Consider the following 20,854-nt stretch of genomic DNA (forward strand, 5'->3'; position numbering starts at 1 on the left):
GGATAGGCATAGTTGTTGGATTCTTTCTGTATCTTAAGGTATGTACAACTCCTTTCTGCTCGGGCTTTGCATTCACTTTATGAAGAATGGGCCCAAGGGCAGGTCTAGTGCCTGCTGAGCACTGGGGAAGTGACATGTCTGGGAAAACGGCTGGTGACAAACATCCGCCATTTTGATCCTCTGCTCCTAGATCTTCCTCGTGGGTCAGTGCCCCAGAGTGAGTGTTTTCATGCCCTGAGGAAGAAATAGAGGCTTTCACCAATGCCAGTAACCTTATTCTCTGGTGCAAAAGGCCAGTTCCTCAGTGTGGTGACACTGTCCTCTGCCCTGAGACTCTGCCCACCGGTGGACATTTTGTTCACTCCTTCACAGGAGCCTTCTGAGGGCACACAAAATGGCGCCTGGTCTAGGGCAGACAAAATGGCGCCACACATCCAAATACTCTAGTGCTTTAGGAAACTTCTAGGCCACGCCAAATCTCAGGCATCTTTAAGTGTATCAAAGGTGCAGAACACAGTCGGTATCAAACACTAAACTGAGATTTTGGTTTCTGGGTGTTTCTTAACTCCTCCCCAGCAAGGATGACAAGCAGCCATGTCACTGGGTTCCCTGAGCGCGGTGCTGGTGGCTTGTCCTCCTGGGCTTTGGGAGCAAGAGTTCTTTGTCAGGCTCAGGTAGAAAACTTCACATTTGCTAATTCCAGGCTACGAGTTTGATTATAAAGCTCCTGGCCTGATGTATATGAGGTATCTGGTGGCCTTCCATGAATAAACTGCAGGTCTAAATGGCAACTAAACATGCTCACATACCATATGTAATGAAAATTGGAAATGGACATGGTATAAACAGACTTCATGTCAAATGGAAAGCAGCTAAATGCCTTTTTCCCAAGCTTACCACATTTGTCCTCCCAGCCTTTAGCTATTAGTTTGATTTTTCTCAAGTATTGCATGTTTGCAGTTGTTCTTAGAGAGCTGGCAAAGGTGCAGTAATCATTAAATCCATTGAGGGCCTTCATTTACTTCCAGGTCCAGATCCTCTCAACAAATGTTTAAGTGAGACAAATTCCATCACTTTTTTTTTTTTTTTCTGTTATATAACTGTATGTATGGGAAACAGCTAGTTATTTGCAATGAAGAAGGTTTTAGATTTTGCAACTTCTCCTTGTTTGTGTGGGTTTTTTGTTTGTTTGTTTGCTTCCCTCCCCGCCCCCCCCCCAACAATGAAGCATTCTGGAGTCCCTACAATCCATTCTTCAGAATTATTTCACAAATTCAAAATCACAATTATTCATCACATTATTTGGCACGGAGAACTTTTCTGTTGCAGGCAACATACAGCAATCTATTTAGACAAAGAAGGTCATGTTATGATGGGTCTTGCAAGTCACACATTAAATCTAGTCTTTGAACAGAAGTTTATAACCTTCTTTTTAGTCCTCCTTTGTGAATGTTCATCGAATAACTTTGGTATTTCCTTGCCGTTGCCCATCTTGGTCTTGAAATTTACTCATGTGGTTGTTCAGGGTAAGGAAATATAAGAAGCATAATTCAGGCAGATGAACTAGAAATGTGGACCAGAATTTGAAATAAAGGTGTTTTTTTTACTTTCCAAGTAGGGAATTAGTGATTTTATGAAATGACTTAAATGTATAACACTCACCTCTTTATTTCCCGTATAAACTATGCAAATGTTAAACAGGCAATAGTTTGACAGACAGTAAATATTTGTATCTTTCATATTAGAAGTCACACAGAGCTGTTATGTCTACAGATTTCACCTTAAAACAATTGTAACTTGAGGATTTTGCTATTTTCATATATAAATGACTTGTTTTAATACATCCACAAGTGAGACGTGGTAGTCTGCTTTCTTCTTATAAAAAGAGTATTTCTCCATTGATGACTTTGGAGGCAGGAAACACGGCCTGTACCCCAAAGCACCTGAGTGGCAAAGCTGTATCACAGCTGAAGAATTCCTGATTTCCAAATTATTCTTCAGGCTGATACTATACTTAACTGCTACTGATGAGCTTTACATCCTTTACATTCAACTCCCACACACACCTGAGTAGTGAGATCCAGGTACAGTTTCTGAAGCAAATAAAGAGAAAAGGAATTAAATATCAGAGAAGATAGTTTTGTTATAATATCATTATTGTGTTTTTGCAAAAAAATGTGTAGATGCATAGTTTAACCTCACCTTTTTCATATATTTATATGGAATTAAATCTGATGTAAAGAGAATCCCTCCTCTTGAGAAATGTCATTCTGTCCCCATCTATAACACACAGGCCAGTAAAAGCAGGTTGGTGTATTAACAGTTAGAAAAAACAGATATATTCTGTAATCGGTGCTGCAGACACCATCTGTCTTCGGTACCTTAATGCTTTTAAGATGATGAAGTACCTTCTGCACCAGTACAGAAACATTAGGCTTCTGTTTGTTATTTCACATGGTTGGTACTTAAACTATGGATAACATTTAATTTTGAAGCCAACTTGCGATAAGCTTGAGAAACACAATTTGTACAATCAAATTTATTTAGCCCTAATCCCCTGTTCTGTATTTCTAGAGACAAGGCACAGGGGCTTTGCTCTCCCCAGGAAAAACTTTTACAATACAGCAAGGGAACTGTAGGAAATCCAAAGGCAGTTATTTTATGCACACACAGAGTAAAAACAAAGCACCGTGATAGTGTGAAACAGGCCTGAGTCACCTCTTGTGGTTTCCAGTGAGTTCATGAAGTATCCCATGTGGGCATATAAGGGTAGAATTTGTGTCACAGTGTTGAAAAAATAGCTCTGGTGATGATTTTAACATGAACAGAAATATATGGAGTTCAAAGAATGCATTCAAACAAGCCAGGCTGAACAAAAGGTCCATCACTTACCGGCGACTTTTCTGCAAAGAGCTATTGCATGGAAAACATAATGATGGATGTAGCGAACTGAAGCTTTAATAATAGACATTAATGAACATTATCAATGTTAATGCTCATTTACCTGTTAGGGACAGGGCCGTGTTTACACATAGACAGAGCAAGCAGATACTCGGGGTTCCTCCCTATATAAAATTCCATCATAGATGACTGCTCTGTGTTGCAACTGGTCCTTTTGTTTTTGTTTTTCCTCTCCACCATCTTTCAGCCCAATGGCCAACTGGAACTACATATTCCACGAATCCAGTCATTTCCTCTTTGCCACCCGGCTCGGGGATGGAGCAGGTGAGACCGGTTTGAGGCACGTGGGCTCTGGTGAAGTTTACCATGTGCTTCAGTCTCCTCGAGAATGATGAGAATGATGAGGTGGTTTTCTAACAGCCTCCTTGTGCTTCTTGTTCCTCCCCTCTGGAGTTCAGGGAAGGAAGTTAATAACTTCAATTTCTTTTCTAGCCATATACATAGGGAACATAACATAAGCACATAAGCTTGTCCATATTGAGCTAGACTGAACGCACTTCTAGTGTCTTATTCTTCTCCAGCAGTCAACAAATTACCTTGAGCATATGGGCAGAAAATTCTTTCTTTCCTTTGCCTGTGCGGACATGCAGAGTCGCTGAGTACATGTTCTGAACAGAGCCTCAAGGCCTGGTCAAGGCAGAGCCAGAATCAGAAACTGGGAAATCACAGTGTCTTTTCAGAAGTTTAGCAGACAGACCTGCCTCATCCATCACTGTCAGAAATTGTGTGTTCAAAATGTTCACTGTAGCATAAGTGAGGCTAAATATTTTATACATATATACATATTATACATACATATATGTATTTGCAATTGATACTAGTCTACCTCTATTTAACTTCTGCTGCCAAGAACACTCTTTGAGTTCTGCCTTTCTCCTTCACTAGTAAAAGCACCTGCAAATTAGTTTCCCCTTAATTTTCAAATCGGCAGGTAAAAGTTTGCAGAAGATGCTTCCAGCTCTTCCATATTTTCTTTAGGAACAAGCACAGCACAAAGCCTCCCTGCGACTTTCCTCGTTGTGCACAGCTCCAGCTGAGGAGCGTGAGTTATTCACAACCACCTCTTCTATCTGCGTCTCACTGCTCAGCTCTCAAAGGCGGATTCCGGAGAGCTTGGAAAATTCACATGCCTCGCTTGATGAGAGAGGCGAAAATAATCCCTTCTTTTGCATCAGTGCGCACAACATCTCTGTGCTCCTGATTTCAAATCCTGTTCCTGATACCGCTGTGCTGGCTTTGTCTGCAGCACTGCCCTCGTTCAGAAGGATTGCAGCCTCCTCTTACCATGCACAGCATATAAATCCTTAGGAGGCAGCAGCTCTGGTTTCTCCATCAGGAGCGCTGATTTGCCAGGAACTCAACCAGGCTGCAGAAGGCAGGTATCTTTTTCCCTCCACACCCGCTCCCCTTTGCTTTCTTTCACTGAGTCCTGGCCAGGCAAGGACTAAGCGGAATGTTGTTTTAGGCAAGGGGGTCTTCTTCCCCATCTGCCAAGAGAGGCAAACTTTCTGCCTTGTGCCAGCCCCATAGAAAAAAACATCCTTTGTGCTTCTCTGCCTCAGGAAATGCACAACAGCCCCAGAGCCTCTCTTATTTTAAATTACCTTTGAACTGAACTGGAATTCCTGTTATCCTCCTTCAGCACAGCAAGTGGTTTCTCTCAGCAATGTGGGATCTGCCTTCTGGGAGCAAACAAGCAGCGGGCAGCAGCCCCCTCCACAGGAGGAGGTCTTGTCCCTGGGTACCAGCCTGGGGCAGGTGAAGGACGGGGCACGGAAACACTTTATAACGATTGCTTAGAAAATGGGGAATGTATGTTGGATGCTCGGATCACCCGGGAGTTACCTACAGACTAGTTCTGAGTACAAAGATATAACTCATTTCTAAATACGAGATTTCCATCTGGAGAGGGTATTCCATGGGGCTTTCAGAGTATTCCACACAAAAATACGGGCAAGGAATGCCAGCCCATGCACTAGCCAGTCAGCTAGCAGTAATACTACTTAGCTTTGATGTTACCAGCAGAAATCTTAATTACAGGCAAGATAAATTGTGTTCCCATTCTTCAGAATGAAATCCAGAGACATCTTCATAGAGTTGTCTTGAGACTCAGCTCAAAATTCCTAGATTAGAATAAACACAGAGTTACACCAAAAGAAGGCATTAGCTCTGGTACGAGAAGCTCTGGAGATGTGGAGATCATTACCAGGATTTATCCATCATCTTGCCTACCCAGAGATAGCACCACGCTAACATGATTACACCATTTCTCTTACAGGGAGGACTTGCCTGGGCATCTTTCCAGCCTCCACTTGCGCCTCACCTTGTGCACAAATGCCATGAGCCCAGGGCTACCTGCAGCAGTGCTGCACCAAAAGAAGACACAGCTTGGTTTCCAAAGGTCATGAGAAGCGCCTTGGCTCCACAGCAAAGCAGTGCTGGGAGTGTTCTGTGGGAAAACAGACTTTCTGCTCTAAGGCCTCCTGCAATTAAATCCTTGTGTAAAATACAGTGTTTCATCTAGTAAGTGGAGACTCAAGGGGGTTTTAAATTTAAATTAACTTAATGAGCAATAATAAATTAAAACTATCTAGCTGGATTTTTTTCTTCATGTCATCCAGCAGTTATAAGGATCTTTATCATAAGCACCAAATACAGAGTATGGGGTCCTTAAGACAGCTCAGAAAAATAATTACAGTACTTTTAATTTCAAATAAGAGTGAATTTGATTTTACACTTCAGCAAATAAGAATACATTCATAAATTTAGGCCAAATACAAGATTTCTTTATTGTTGTATTCAAAATAGCACTTTTTCTCTGTGTTTTTTCCACCTGGTTAAAGACCAGATATTTCTTAATACATAAGCACTATCATCTTTCAAATCAGTAAGAAAGCACACCAAATACTATGATGCGTCTTGCCTTTTTATTGTATTGTATTATAGACAAAGAGGAATACATACAGAATAATCACTGCCATCACAACTATAAAGTTGCAGTGTCACTCTGATCTCTTTGGGAGTCAGAGAACATCCACTTGTCATTCATTCCACCTTTTTATCGTACAAGCTGCATATATCAAAACTCAACTGTGAGCAAACCTTTTTCTAGATAAAAACACAGCCAAAAAAACCCCCCGGTGCTTGCTAACAGGACTTTGCAAGATTCTTTAAGGTACCAGCAGAAAAATCATGCATAATAGCAAGAGAAAACTATATACATGCTGCCCCCAGAAAGCTGAGTTGTGCTGGAAAATTCACCTGCTCAGTGCTGGAGCTCCACCTCCTGCAAAAAGCCAACTCAAAATCTGTGTATTACTTTGGTTGAAATCTAAGTGGAAGTAAAGTAACCTAAGCTTGGTATTTTGCAAAGGAGTTGTATTAGAACTGTTGTTTTATCTGTACAATAAAATGCTGTCTATGATAAGAAGCTCCATTGCTTCCCATGGGTCAGCACCCAGTGCTATAGTGGAGTGAAATGCTACTGGAAGCAAAGTGTTGCTGCGTCATGCTGCTTCTCTTTTATACAAATGAGGTCCTTGTGACCTGTAAAGGGTTTTTCTAGAATACTACAAAGGACAAAGCAAATTTCCTACTTGAAATGCAGGTGCAAGGAAGCTTTTCCTTGCTGAGAACCACATGCCTTTCAGACAACTTTGGCAGAGTATATGGTAATACGCTCCTTTCTGTTACTAAGTGTGACTGCACACAAAATAATCACTTGGCAGTGGGTCACAGTCCCCTGTTTCCCTGTGCCTAATGTGGTAGATAAAATGGGAGAGAAGCAGTTTGGAAACACACAGGTCACTACCATCATAACTTACTGAGCAGCCTGACAGCAAAATATCAGCCACTTATGGGTAGATAGAAATATTAATAAGAATTGGTAAAATTTGTAAACCACTGCTGTTGATACTGCTCCCTTGCTCTTATTTATAGAAAAGTTGCTAGCCTGTACAGAGCTAGATGCTTTAGTTGATTTACAAATCTCTATTTATTATACTTTGTGGATGATATTTTAAGCCCTGTGAAAAATCTGTTATTATCAACAAGAAAATTCCACTGAGGTCATTTTCTGCTCTCCTCCCCAAAACAAAGGAAAAAAGGAGAACAGTGAGAAAGGATTTGCTGTTCTTTTTCAAAGAGTAACAAGGCACAACCTTGTCTACTACTTCTACTACTACACTGCCTAAATTGTTTTGCTCTTTCTTGTCTCATACTGACTGCAGCAGGAATATTAATAGTAGCACTATAACCCACCGCTACGGAGTGTGAAGTCCATGCAAGAGCTATGGCCCGTTTTGGAAGAACTTAATTATTTCTCAAAATTCAGTTTGCAGGAGACTCCTGGGCACGCAGGCATTCTGTAGGCGCTCCGCCAAAACTCTCTGTAGAGGCCAGTTTGAGTGGCTCAATCCAGTATGTGATTTGCTTAATGAAAGACACTTCTCCGGAAGATTTTGGCAGAGGCAATCAGTTCGATTGCCAGGCAGTATTCATGTGATTACAAATGTTACTGATCACATTAGATACTTAATAAATCTCTCCAAAAAGATCAGAGCTACTGTGTGGCTCTGAAGAAATTAAAATTATAATACAGACTGCTGTGTTTGCTATGCACTGGACTATTGATACAATCGGAACAAATACCTTCCTTGGACTGCCAAGTAGTCAGTGAAAACTATTAATTTCTATATAAAGCCATGACTGCTTGTTTGTAAATGTTTAGCTATGCATCATTGCAAAGTAGCTTCCTTTTCATGTTAGGGATACATTCTACCATAAATATATTAGAGAATTTGACTCTACTGACTTTTACAGATCTACGGCAATTCCCATGTGCTGAGGGGTTGACCTGAGAGTCCAAGGACAATTTTTGGCTTGAAATACCAGAAAGGCGAGATGCTATCCTTGCATAAAAACCATGAGCGAGACTTTGGCACTGTTTCTTCTGTTGACATTTCAGCAGATGCAATATCACATACGGTAAGGATAAAACACATCAAAGCAAAAACTATCTAACTGAGCTGTACCTGTTTGGATAAAAATCGTTCTCCTTGCAGTGTGGCACAACTTGCACTCTGTATCTTCCTGCAATTTAATGAACAGCATTTTAAAAATTAATAAATGTCCATTGGCCAAATCCCAGTGCTCATTTCAGTGTATTACACGAAAGCAATCACACAGGCCTCTCTTTTCTGCTCTCAGGAGGAGGGTTTCTGTCTGGGGAAAAAAAAAACACAACACTTTAAAAGAGTGTATAATTTATTAGACCTAATCCCTCTGCATAACTGTAGCCAAGGTACTTTGCTGAGTCAAAAATCATAGTGCTGGTTTTCACCCAGAAAAAGTGCTGAAATAAGTGTATTCAGAACCAAGATGCAATGAAATTATTTTTGTAGTTTAAATGTTTTCATTTTCATAGTTAACTTCTAGAGAGTAATCTGTCAAAATTATTAAAGCATTCCTTCTAAATGCTGAGAAGAATTCCCCTTTCAACTGCACTGCTCTTAATTCCTTCGTAGAGATTGATGGTTTCCTGTTGACAATGTCTTCAGGACTGTATAATTTTATTGCACCAGATAGCATGTGCGGAGGAGCCGTTTGTGCTCTCAGTTACACTGCTGGCTCTCTAGAATAACTCTGGGTTCAATCCAGCTGTCAGTCTAACCTTGTTGTCTGAAACTCATTAATCTTTCAGGTCATACCTAGACTTGAGTTTGTGGCTCCTTTTTTAACCTGAGTTAATTTACAGACAGCTGCCCTATTATCAACTCCATTTGGAGCCATGCCCCCAGAACTCCGCCAAAAGCTTAATAAACATTCTCTATATACATAATTTTAAATTACTTCTCTTGTTCTTGGAGTGTCTTAGTGGAAAAGCATTTCCAAGCTTTTTTCTCTGTGTCCCGGAAAAAAAACTGACTTCAGAGTCTCAAAGATATTTAAGTATCATTTATTTAACTGTAATCAAGTGACATATCTTTTGTGGGTCCTAGTCTCACTCTTTGAGAAACAAAGGCTGAATTTCTCAAATGAGCTATCATTTCAGAAGCTGAGTCTCTTGCAAGACTCAAAATAAAATTGTTGGTGAAAGCAACTCACATTAGCAAGTGTAATTGTGACTGAAGAGAAACGTCTTCCTGAGCGTATCGTGTGGTTTTCACCCTATGGTCTGTGGTCCCTTAAGTAGTTTGTAGACTGGCTTTGAAGAGTTTCTTGAGGGGAAAAAATAGTTACGAGGCTTAAATTCTCCCTGAACACGTTTCCTATCAGCACTGGAAAAAAAATCATTAAATGCTGAAAATCACTTGTTAACAAATTATCTAAAAGTTTTGATCTTCAGCCTTTTGGTGTTCCTCTGACATGGTGCCTCCTGACAAATTATTATAGAAACAGCAAAGGACTAATTAACAAAGACGCAGAGTTTCCAAAGGAGTAGCCGGGCACTTCTACCCAGGGACCTGCTCCACCAGGCTCTGCCTTGCTTGGCCAGCAGCATCTCCATCCCCCCAGCTCCCACTCTCTACAACTCACTCCTTGTTCCCAGACTCCAAGCTTTTGCATGCAGACCCTGTTGCAGAACTGCTTTTCCTTCCCCTCCACAGCGCTCTATGCATTTCAACTTGAACTTCTGACATCAACCTTTGCATTAAAGAGGACTTGTTCACTTTCCTTGCCTGCTTTCACTTATCGGCTTAGCGCAATGGCAGGTGTTATTAAACACTGCTTCTCGCTTCTACAATGCAATCCTGGATGAGTGAATGCTCTCATTGTTGGGAGCCCAGTAGAAATCATAGAATCATCTTAACATCAAACAGACTTATTGGATTTCACCGTAATGCCAACAAGCTGTCACTGTTACCACAAACCCTGCCTAGGCGTCACTCATGACTATTTACAGGCAGGAAAAGCAGCTCTGGGAGCACTCAATTGTAAACTGAAAGGCTATGAAAGAGAAGCATCAATTACAAAAATATATTGCAGCCCTGTTGGCACTGGCTTAGGAAGTCCCTGATAGGAACAGTCCTTGCCCTTGTAACAACAACTTTCAAAACTCGGGAGTTGTTAAATGAAGTTATTTGTGCGTAAAACCTGAGAAATTATAGCTGGTCAGCATGAGCCAAGCACCAGTGGTTAAGTAGGGAAATGGAGGCTGTACCTTTCAGAGAATAAAAAGCCACAGTGTGCCATTTCTAGGGCCCTGGCCACTGCATTTCACTTTAGTTTCTCTGCCTCATTCAATTATTTGTATTTAACTAAAGCATCTCTTCCAGAAAGACCTTTGGAGTCTCAGTCCAAAGGCTGCAAGAGATGGACAATAATATCCCCTTTCTTTACTAGTAGTATTAAATTCTGACAGTTGTCAAAGGGTGGCTGATGTTCCAGATAACTGGTTATGCTTGGTTGGGTGATGCACTGTTCCTGTGCCCCTTGTTCTGTAATACTGAGAGCTGCCTAAATCAGTGCTTTGGCATCTCAGGCCTGTCCGGGTCCTTACAGAAACAGAAGCTTATCTTGCAGTGCCCTGGGACCAGCTTCTCCCTTTTTATTCTGTCTCGCCTCTTACAACGGAGCGTTGCTCTCTGATGGGCTGCTTTCTCACTCCACCCTCCAAATAGAATAGCCAACACAGATATGTCTGAATATCTCTGTAAATGGGATTATGGAATTGTGCTGCCTCTATTGCATTAAAAAAAAAATCTTCCCAGTGCAACCTAGACAGAAATTTAGTACCTCCTTGAACTTCCCAGGTAAAGCCTGGTGACAGTATAAGAACCAACACAGCTGCAATTGCACATGGTCTTGCCGTGTCATGTGTAGGTACAAAACATTTCAGCTGAATCTGATCCGAAGAGATGAAAGCCTGCCATGCTCCAGAACAGCCCAGCACGGCTGCTGGAGGTAAAGCCCCTCTATTCCCAGTCTGACACTTAACAGTTATTTAGTATTATGCTAGTGCACAAGAAACTTTTGCAATGCAACCCATACCGCACTCGGAGTTCTGCCCTAATCAGTTTGCTATTGATAGTTCAAGAAAGCTGAAGTCACTCCAACCTTATTGTGGGGGGCCCTACATGATTGCCCAAGGTCATGAGAAAACAAAGGCAAAGCAATGTAATTGCCCTTCTGTGACAGAGTTTGAGACACGTAATTGATTTACATCTCTTTGGTTGACTCTGCTGTGAATGGCAATTGAGGGTGACCTGCGAGGAGCTCGGAGCTCTTCTCACCTACCAACAGAGATGGCACTGGTCAAAGGCATTGAGCGGGCACCCAAATGAACTGGAAGTTGTGGCAGTGAACTGGTTTCACTCACCACAAGTTGCTTTACTGTCATGTTGCCAGTGTTAATGGAGCTGTTAGGGAAGAAGAGGTAGGACAACAGGTCCATGGTGGGGAGGGGGGCTTTATTAGAGGTGAGAGACCTCCTGCCTCTTGCAAACTTCAGACAGCACGAGAACCACCATGGTAAGTCCCACCCCAGTCAGTGTTTGTGCATATTTATGAAACCACATACGTATGCATTGCTAAAATCAAGGCATTTAACACACCCTCATTTTGTGTTCATTGAGACCGCTGCAGCACAAGACTGGCATGGGAAGTTGCAAAATGGCCAGTGTGCTATGATAACTACCTGAGCAAATGTGCTTCCCCCTTTTTCACAGAGCATCAATCCATGAGGAAGGAATATATGTGCTTCCCTTTCCTCTCTGCCAGCCCTGCCTGCCACCTTCTTGCTCTCCCATTCACCTTCTGATCCTGCCCACAGAACATTCCACAGCTCAGAAGCAATGTTGTGAAATAAAGAGCAAATAATCTTTCTTGTTCTTCTGTCCCTTCATACATCTTCTTTCCTTCTCTATTTGATGCAGAGACTGTCTGGGGTAATTCTTTAGCCTGTTATGCAAGAAGTCTGACTAGATGATCTTTCATGAACCTCTCCAGCCTGTGAAAAATAATCTGTACTTGGTACAATCCTATTTGCTGAAATGGAAGTGAGTCAGCAGAGATGTCATGTCTGCTGTACACAGACAGGCAGACCTGGACACTTGCAGATAAAGGCTAAGTAAAAGCATTTCTATAGAAAAACATACCCGTGTGTCTAGATTATACGCCGTCTTCTTTAAATCCTGCAACGCCCTCTGCATGAACTCAAATGCATGGCAGTCGACACAGGGACGACCTGGAAAAATGCGCAGAAGACATCACTGTCACAGCGTGAAATTTGGAGTGTAGCAGCACATAGGGGGAATACTCAGACACTCCGCGATGCCAGGAGAAAACCCATTTTACCAGGCACCCGCACCTGCATTTGTACCAGGTTAGGGCTGCCTGTGGACAGGGCTGTTTCTGTCCTTGTGCAAATGTGTGAAGACCAGCAAAAGCACAAGAGCTTTTTGCTGTGTGTACTTTTCTGAACATAGCCCAGGCCTGAGTCTGCCTGGTACTGTGTGCCTTCAGCCCCCAGCCTCTCCCCTTAAAATTGAAATCCTCAGTCCTCCTCAGACACGGGTTAATTCTCAACTGATATGCTGAAAATAGCAGTTTGCAGTGGTTCAGAAACCAGACAGGCAGGTCTGTTTTTACAGGAGCTCTGACAGAGCAGCTTGGCAAGGGGCAGTGCCAGATCTGTATTTGCTTCCTTTCACCTGCTCCTGTATTTTTTCTCTGCCAGGAATGCAAAGTGTCCCACTGGCTCTGCAGCTGGTGTGGGTGTGTGTGCGGAGAGGGGCAGGGCAGGGAAAAGGCAGAGAAGAGGAGGAGGAGGAGGAGAAGAGGACTTGACAACAACTAAAATGGCTCACTTCTGGACCTGGGCATTTCTGCTCTGCCAGGATTATGGCTGGACTCGATGATCCTGAGGGTCTCTTCCAACCAAAATGATTCTGTGATTCAGTCACAGAGTTAATGAAGCAGCCAGAGTGCTTCTTGGTCCCCAGCAGGCCTCTAGGGCTTGGACCTGCTCAGGAGGTTTTGCTCCCACCCAACCTCCTCCATCTCCAGCCTCCACGCAGATGACATGTCAGGGAGATCCAGGGATCAAACCAGGGATTTAGTTCCAGGGACATGGGGAGATGCAAAGTCCTCACCTTTATAAGAACAGCATCACTCACAAAGAATCTGTCTCCAGGCCTGAGAGGAGTAACAACAGGATGGTTTTGAGCACATTTGAAAGACACTCAACCCCCTCCTTTTTTCAGCATTTCAGTAATTTACTTGTTTTGACTTCAGATCACGGAGAAGAGCCCTTAGAAAGAACCTGCATCCTCAGTCTGCTGTCAGCAGATCCATCGTTCACTTGGTGTCATGGCTTGCTCCTTCCCCTTGTTATGGTCATCTCAGAAAGCACCCTGCCCTGGCTCCACCTCGGTGAGGGCTGCATACCTTGAAGTGCTTGTCATTAAGTTATTATCAAAATAAGAACTTGTTGGAGAAAAAACAAACTACAGATCGTAAACTAATGTCTCTTGCTCTGGCGGTGTGGAGAAGGCATCTCTGAGGAGAGCCATGAATTCCATAGTCAATCACTGCTTGCCACCCGGGAAGTCTTCCCAGGCCCTCATGAAGGCCGTGGCTCTGTGGGATCATTCACTGGTATTTATGGCAGCCAAGTGCTCCTGTGTGGACAGAGAGGTACAAGTGGAAAGGCACAACCATGCCTTAGTGCTTATTTCACTTCTGCCACCCCTGTGTATGCAGCTGCCCTGTCATCAAAGCAGCTTCCACGGGAAAAGGGTGGTGGCACTGAGAGCACCGGCCTGTGCACCTGGGTCAGCACACGTGAAGCTCCTGGCACGGCACTGCTCTTCAAAGCCATAGTGCAGATGCAGCCAGTTTCACCACACAACGGGGTATTCGCTCTCTAATACAGTCTCCCGGGCTCTCCTCCTTGGTGGAGGGTCCTTCTCCAGGCAGTGGGAGAGCTCCAGTCATTCCTCCAACCAGCTATTGCATCATTTTGGCTTACAACAGCACAGAGAGGACTCACTAAAGCAGCAACACCCACCACCTGTAAAGCTTGTAGCTACAGAGGACTTTTATTAGCAGAGCTCCCCAAGTCCTGGCTCTAACCGGGCTTTTAAACTATTATTCTAGCCAGACTCTTGCAGTAACTAATAGCAGGTGCTTAAGGAACAGATAAGAATAAGCCTCTGGCAACAGGCGCAGACTGAAGCACAGGAGGTTCCATCTAAAGATGAGGAGAAACTTCTTTACTGTGAGGTGCCAGAGCCCTGGACCAGGCTGCCCAGAGAGGCTGTGGAGTCTCCTTCTCTGGAGACGTTCAAACCCACCTGGACACCTTCCTGTGTGATCTGCTCTGGTGAACCTGCTTCAGCAGGTGGGTTGGACTGGGTGATCTCCAGAGGTCCCTTCGACCCCAACCGTTCTGTGATTCTGTGATTCTTCTAGCCTACCAAGAGACTGGAGGATATCCTGAATCTGGCTGGTGTTTCTACATCTGAAAAGCCTTCCTTCTTTTTTTTTTCTCATGTTAATTTGCCCCATTGCTTCCTGAATCCATGTAAACTTTTGGCCCATACAGCATCCTGTGGCTAGGAGTTCCACAGCTCAGCTATTCAGTGAGTGAATAAAACACCATTCCTGTCTGCTCTGAAGTTAACATCTGCTACTTTCATTTCCTGCCTCTCATTTTTCAGTAGAAGAGACAGTTATTAAATATTCACCACCTTTGTCCCGCTTATGCCTTTGCTGCTCTCCATCACTCCCTGCCTCAGTGTCTCCTTTCCAGACTGAAGAGCTGGGCTGGTAAGCTGGCCAGTCTAGCTGGACTTGATCTCTCTTCATGCTCACAATATTTTCAGTAGGATGCACATGGACGTTCTCCCAATGTAATGATGTCTAAGGGTCTATTTTCACAAAGGTTTTAAACAAACCTAAATGGGTGCTGTTGCCAATAGGAGCAATTCCACCCTGCTTTCTGTCCTCGGCTACGTGTTCCCACACCTTCCCTCGCTCGCAGCAGGAGTGACCAAGCAGTTGCTCGGTCAGCTGGATCGCTGATTTTTTTTTCTCCAGATCAGATCCTGGATGCCCAAGTTCTCAAGCCAGAACAAGAAATAGAATGAGAACAGGAGGCCAGGTTATGGGGAGGAGAAGGGCAGAGGCAGCATAGGCTTACATCAGCTTAAAGCAATCACGAAACCAAACCTTAAGTCACATCATAGCAGAGTACAGCAGAGTGCTATTAATTCCTTGCTGACAGCTGGGAACAGACTATCATTCATAGGGAGACTTAACAGGTTTGTGGATTAACATAATGAGAATTACCAAGAGTCAGCTATAATTCTTTAAGTGGGTCCTGTCAGCACAAAGACTGTATGTGTCTTTGCGTGTTCAGGGAGAAGTGGGGGAGGAGAGCTTAAAATATACTTCTGGGCCTCTTCTTGGTGATAAACTGGAACTGAAAGCACTGTGGAAGTCTAATTTACTTTCCTGCACATGCACATGGTGTTTACTCTTTGCATTTCATGCACCTTGGCTAATGAAAACAGACTGACCAGCTTCTGTTCTTCAAATTCAGCATTTCAGCTTTCACAGTGGGTGATCTCGGTTGTAAATGCAATGGGAGGTTGGGGAAATTACTTAATTTTTTTTTAGTGGATTGTACTGAACTTGAAAGAAAATAATCCACAAACATTAGTAACACCACTTCACACTTAAGCAGTCTTTTACATATGTGAAGTGCTGTGTATAAGTATAAGGACATGATTAATCACCACTAATTAGCATTATTCATAAAAAGCTGGGCCTGGCTCGCCGACTGGCAGAAAGTATGCCAAGTGGAGAGCAGGTGATGGTACCCCGAGCCAGATATCGGTGCCACACACAGGGCAGGAGCTCTCTGCAATGCTAACGAGAACTCTGACTCACTCTCACGCTTCTCTCCTGTGACTCTTGCACCTCCCACACTTGCACGAGAGCACTGCTGCCCCTCTCCTGCTCCTGCAGGAGGGACACATTTCTCCCAACAAATGGGAGACAGAGGCTTAATGCAGTGCGGTCCATGAGAGATTGTTCCTGCTAAAGGTATGCTCCCAGTCCTATAGAATCATGGAATCATTTCAGTTGGAAGATACCCTCAGGATCATCGAGTCCAACCATAACCTAACTCTGGCACTAAATCACGTCCCTAAGAACCTCGTCTAAACGCCTTTTAAACACCTCCAGGGATGGTGACTCCACCACTGCCCTGGGCAGCCTGTTCCAGTGCCTGACAACCCTTTCCATGAAGAAGTTTTTCCTCATATCCAATCTAAACCTCCCCTGGCGCAACTTGAGGCCGTTTCCTCTTGTCCTATCTCTTGCTACTTGGGAGAAGAGACCAACCCCCTCCATGCTACAACCTCCTTTCAGGCAGTTGCAGACAGCGATCAGGTCTCCCCTCAGCCTCCTGTTCTCCAGGCCGAACAGCCCCAGCTCCCTCAGCTGCTCCATATCAGACTTGTTGCACACCTGGGAACAGAGAAAAGCATCGAGCACCACACTGGTCTGCCCTGCAGAAGGACACTTAGTATGGTCCATGTGCATCACACATCCCTGTCAAGAGTGTGTACTAGAGCTCCCTTTTTCTTGCTGGATCACATAGAGACCACTCTTCCTGGGCTGACATTATAGGCTTAAGCACCAGCAACAGGGAGGCTGTGAGCATGTCCTGCAGTAGCACTGCCCCCCAAAATGGGTCAGTGCCCAGAACGATCCACTCCTTGACGAGAAATAGCCAGCAGAGCTGACACCAAGCAGTAAAAGATCCAGGAATGTCTGTGCTAGATCACTTCCAAGGTCTGGCTGTCCAAGTGTTCTGTCTCCCATGAGCTACATCTCTTGTAGTAAGTTAAATGGGTCCAGGAGCATTCCCAAGCTTTGAGAGCAGCTGGCATGAGGCAGCACATTTCTGGAGCAGTAAACTCTGTCTTCCAGATAGGCAAATGGCTTCTTTGCACAGACAAAAGTGTGCCAGGGACCATCCTAGCCGGTCACTAGAACAGCCGTGTCCCTATGCCAGGGAACATCCATGGCCACTGGTTATAGATGTGACCTTCATGGCCAACAATGGATGCTCATGAAAGCACAAGAAAAGGGCAAGTGCGCAGAGATGTGTCCCCAGAGACCTCCCAGGCCTCAGGAATATGCAGCTCAGAGCTTCTGAGCCAGAGCAACTGCTGCTGTATCCAACAGTCCTTTTAGCCCTTTCTTTTCCTTGAGTTTACCCAGTCAATTCTGCAATCCTATGCAAACTTTTAGCATCCGCAATGTCTTAAGGAAGGAGTTCCACGGGTTAACTACCAGGAAGAACCCTGATGGCCAGAGGGAAGTACCTGGATGTGAGGAAATAGACTGCCTTAGCTTATTGAATTATTTAGTATGCTGCTCCTTATAGAACTTGGATAGAAACTGCTTAAATAGAATTCGCTTAGCATAAGTAAGTTTCCTTAGCATAATTTCTGCAAGCTGTGAACCCTTGAACTTTCGGCTTTTTTAAGTAAAAAAGTCCTCGGAGTCTTCAAACTAAAAGATAAAGGAGCTCAACCCTCGAGATAAGGAACAGAACAGCATCTAAAAGAAGAATGTTTTGGCTATTACAAGAACTTATTTTTTCCAGCTGCAGGTGCAAAACAGCAACTGAAGGTCAAGAATTTGACTGACAGCCCACCTGATGAAAACAAAGTTATCCAATGGAGAATGGGGAGACCCCAGACTCTAATTTTGCAGTCAGCCCAGAGTGATGCATGGGGGCTGGGGTCTTGGATTGTGAAGGTATAAGTGTCTAATTTTTTTTCTGCTGAGGGTCCCTCTTCTGGAGGCACCCAGCTCGAGCTGCTCTACACTGTATCTTGTGAATAAATTATTTATTTGAGAAGAATTTCTGGAATCCGTAGCCTGAGCTATGGGAAACCTAGGGAAAGGAACTTCCCTAGCACTGGAGCACTTAGCAGCCATGCAGCACTCGCTCAACAAGTGGCTGATTAGGAGCATCCCGAGTTCCTTATTGCTTTAAAACTCTGTCCCTGCTGTGGCACAAATCAATTTACAGTTCATGGTCAGCTGAGAGTCTTCCTCCTGGCCTGGCCTCAGACATAAATGTTGTTACGCGTTCACAGCAACGCTACCAGCCTCCATTACTCAGAATAGAGCAGCAAGTCTCTGTGGAAACAAGGGCCACAGAAACACACTGACCTGCCCTTCATTCCTCACTCTCACACGCAGGAGTAAGACAAGACAAGGAATCTTCCTCAAGGGCTTTTCAGAGAACTCAGGAGCCTGGCCAGAGGATATCAAAAAGATAACTCCTTGGGACAGGGGTCAGAGACGCTGGCCAAAAGTTTGGTTCTGGCAGTTTTCACTAGACAAGCAGAACAAGGAGCTACTATGTACATTTTCCCAAAAATGTGTTGAGTTCCCTCTGCTAACACAGACATGCAATGGGCACATATAATTTTTTTAAGCACGATTTTTTCCTTGAAGAGACAAAATGGACTACTTGTCACAAAACTTATTAAAGTAAATTGACGCCTAGAAAACAGACACATAAAATAGAGATGAGATCTGCTTTAGAACAACCCAAAATTTAACACTAATAAAAAAAAGAAGAGAATGGAAAAAGAAAGAAATTCAGCATTTAAGTCCTGTAGAGACAAATGCACATAGGTGTATTTGAAAACTAGTAATGGAATTATATTAAAATATATATAATAAAACGCAGTAATTAAACCAGGTCTTGTCTTAAATATTTTGGTAGTCATGTAAAAAAATAGCTGTGATAATAAGTAAGTGTGACTAAGAACTAGAGATAGGTTTGTACGCAATTACCTTCCTTTTTTTTTAATCCGAGAGGATATTGTAAGTTTCTAATGAGTGGCTACTTCCCACTTGCTGTCACCAAAATACTCTTGAGAACACTGACTCCAAACCCTAATATCTTTGAACTATTGCCTCATTTTGGAGCTGAGAAAGTTTAAGTAGAGACTTTCTCAAAATCGCAGAGGAAGTTAATACAAAGCTATGGTTCAAATTCAAGAGCACCCAGCTCCATGGTGTGCTCAAGCCAGTCTGTCATATTTATTTATTTTTTAGATTTGCGAAATAGCAGCAGGATTTCAGAAATCTATATATGTTTTACAAATACATTGTTTGGGTCAACTTCCCCTGTGTCAATCTATAGTAGTTACAAGACAGTTGAACTTGACCTATTGTTCCAGCTAAATAGTAAAATAAGCAGAGTATAACACCCTAGCAGAAATAAACACAAATTTTCTTCTAATAATATCCAAACTAGCAAGAACGTGATACATATTGTGGCCGATCTGGAAACAAAACTCTTGAGAAGCAGATCGAAAAGACCTACAACCAAAGATCTTTTAAACAAGCTCCAGTGAAAATCACAGTATGCAGTTAGTATTTTTTTCCTAAATAACTGCTAATCCTTTGCTTGCTTGCTGTTTGTATAAGTGCTATTTTCGTGTGCTTTGCTGACATGTTACGAATTCATCGTTATTCCCTCGCTAACCAGGCAATGCAACGTTCCCCGGGGAGCTCAAGATCTGTGTGGCTGCGGTGGGTGAAGTGGAGGAAAGGCAGGAGGACGCGGTGCAGCGGGAGGGCAGGAGGGCGAGGGCAGGTACGTACTTTCGGCAGGAATGGCACTCCCAGAGTCCTGGCCGCCCGCCACAAGCCTCACGCTCAGCAGGCCAACCACTGAGATGACCAGAACCGCCACATGCATCGTGCTCCAGACAGACGGCAACGCCATTACTCTCGTCAATAATCAAAGCTTTCTCCCCTTGCCTGAAATGAGGAGAAATAGTGAAAATCAGCCGTTTGCTCCCAGCACTCCTCCCGCAAAGGAGCGGACAAGACACGATGAGCACAGACCCACATAGACACCAAACCCACATGCAGCATCCCTGCAGCGCCGCGCCGCAGGCTTGCGGTGCACCCCAAGGACCAGTTTGCCAAGTACCTGATCTTTCTCTTCGCCTGGGTGCCAGAGCCTTGGAGCAGCTGTAGCGAGCAGGCGAGGCTCCAGCAGCCACTCTGAGCATGCGTGTCCCCCCCTACATCCCCCCATTCCCTGATCAGGGTCATTGCCATGGAGATTTGCTATAGCAACACTGAAAAATTGGAGCTGCCAAGTGGAGAAGAAGATTTAAAGGGACCACGGTGTGGTGGATGGTTGCTGCTGTACTCCTCCTCTGCCTCCGCTCCTCAAAGGCCATGTCCTCTCCGTGGACAACACTGGCTGCTGCCACCTGCATGAGAGGGTCTTAGGCAATTTTTGTGTTTGTTGCTTTTATTCCCAAAGGGACTCTGCTGAAATACGCAGCTCCCATCCCTTTCTTTAGCTGTAACTCACTTAGAGTGAGATTTTCTTCTGGGAGGTTTCAAATGAGATGAAAACTCAGAAGTTTGCTCGGAAAAAGTGAAGTTCCAGGGCCTGTCGATGGTGCCCTGTGCAAGTCTCCATTATGAGTTTTGTTAAACTACACTGAAAATGAAGCCTTGTGGACAACAGCAACATTGGCACATGAACCAACCGGGAATGTGCAGGTGTTACCTTTTGGAAAAGAGGGAGAGAGGCTCTCAATAGCTGTTTGCCCCAGAGTGTGGTTTAAGACTCATCTTGCAACGTAATCCGTTCAATGCATGGTTCGTGCTTCTCTCAGGGGAAGACGCTCTACCTCCTCTCAGCAGGGAGCAGGCTGCAGCCTTCCTGGTCCATACGGAACAACTGATCATCGAATCATAGAAGAGCTTGGGTTGGAAGGGACCTTCAAAGCTCATCCAGTGCCCCCCCTGCCATGAGCAGGGACATCTGCACCAGCTCAGGTTGCTCAGAGCCCCGTCCAGCCTGGCCTGGGATGTCTCCAGG

At 44.0% G+C, this 20,854-nt stretch overlaps 1 protein-coding gene across 2 annotated transcripts; it reads right to left on the reverse strand.

Moving 5' to 3' along the window:
- Positions 1-5,039: 5,039 nt before the first annotated feature.
- Positions 5,040-20,012, reverse strand: NICOL1 (NELL2 interacting cell ontogeny regulator 1). Of its 2 annotated transcripts, XR_010606150.1 has the most exons (5): positions 19,946-20,012; positions 19,612-19,770; positions 12,060-12,148; positions 7,995-8,184; positions 5,040-5,084 (listed from the first exon to the last, which is right to left on the reverse strand). XR_010606150.1 is itself a non-coding variant. In XM_065634372.1 (4 exons), exons 2-4 carry the CDS (start codon positions 19,733-19,735, stop codon positions 8,119-8,121), a joined length of 279 nt encoding a protein of 92 aa, XP_065490444.1. In that variant the 5' UTR covers positions 19,736-19,770; positions 19,946-20,012; the 3' UTR covers positions 5,916-8,118. The 2 variants fall into 2 exon arrangements, 1 of the variants encoding a protein (XP_065490444.1); XM_065634372.1 differs by lacking the exon at positions 5,040-5,084 and having other exon boundaries at positions 5,916-8,184.
- Positions 20,013-20,854: the final 842 nt, after the last annotated feature.

The sequence above is a fragment of the Caloenas nicobarica genome, chromosome 4 (assembly GCF_036013445.1).
Source record: "Caloenas nicobarica isolate bCalNic1 chromosome 4, bCalNic1.hap1, whole genome shotgun sequence".
NCBI classification, from domain to species: domain Eukaryota; kingdom Metazoa; phylum Chordata; class Aves; order Columbiformes; family Columbidae; genus Caloenas; species Caloenas nicobarica.

Excerpts from the sequence above, each read along its gene's own strand:
- NICOL1 (XM_065634372.1), bottom strand. The coding sequence starts at position 19,735 with ATGGCGTTGCCGTCTGTCTGGAGCACGATGCATGTGGCGGTTCTGGTC. Across the intron at positions 12,149-19,611 it reads GAGTGCCATTCCTGCCGAAA|GTCGTCCCTGTGTCGACTGC; the intron begins GTACGTACCTGC and ends GCATTTTTCCAG. Across the intron at positions 8,185-12,059 it reads CGTATAATCTAGACACACGG|ACAGAAACCCTCCTCCTGAG; the intron begins GTATGTTTTTCT and ends TTTTTTCCCCAG.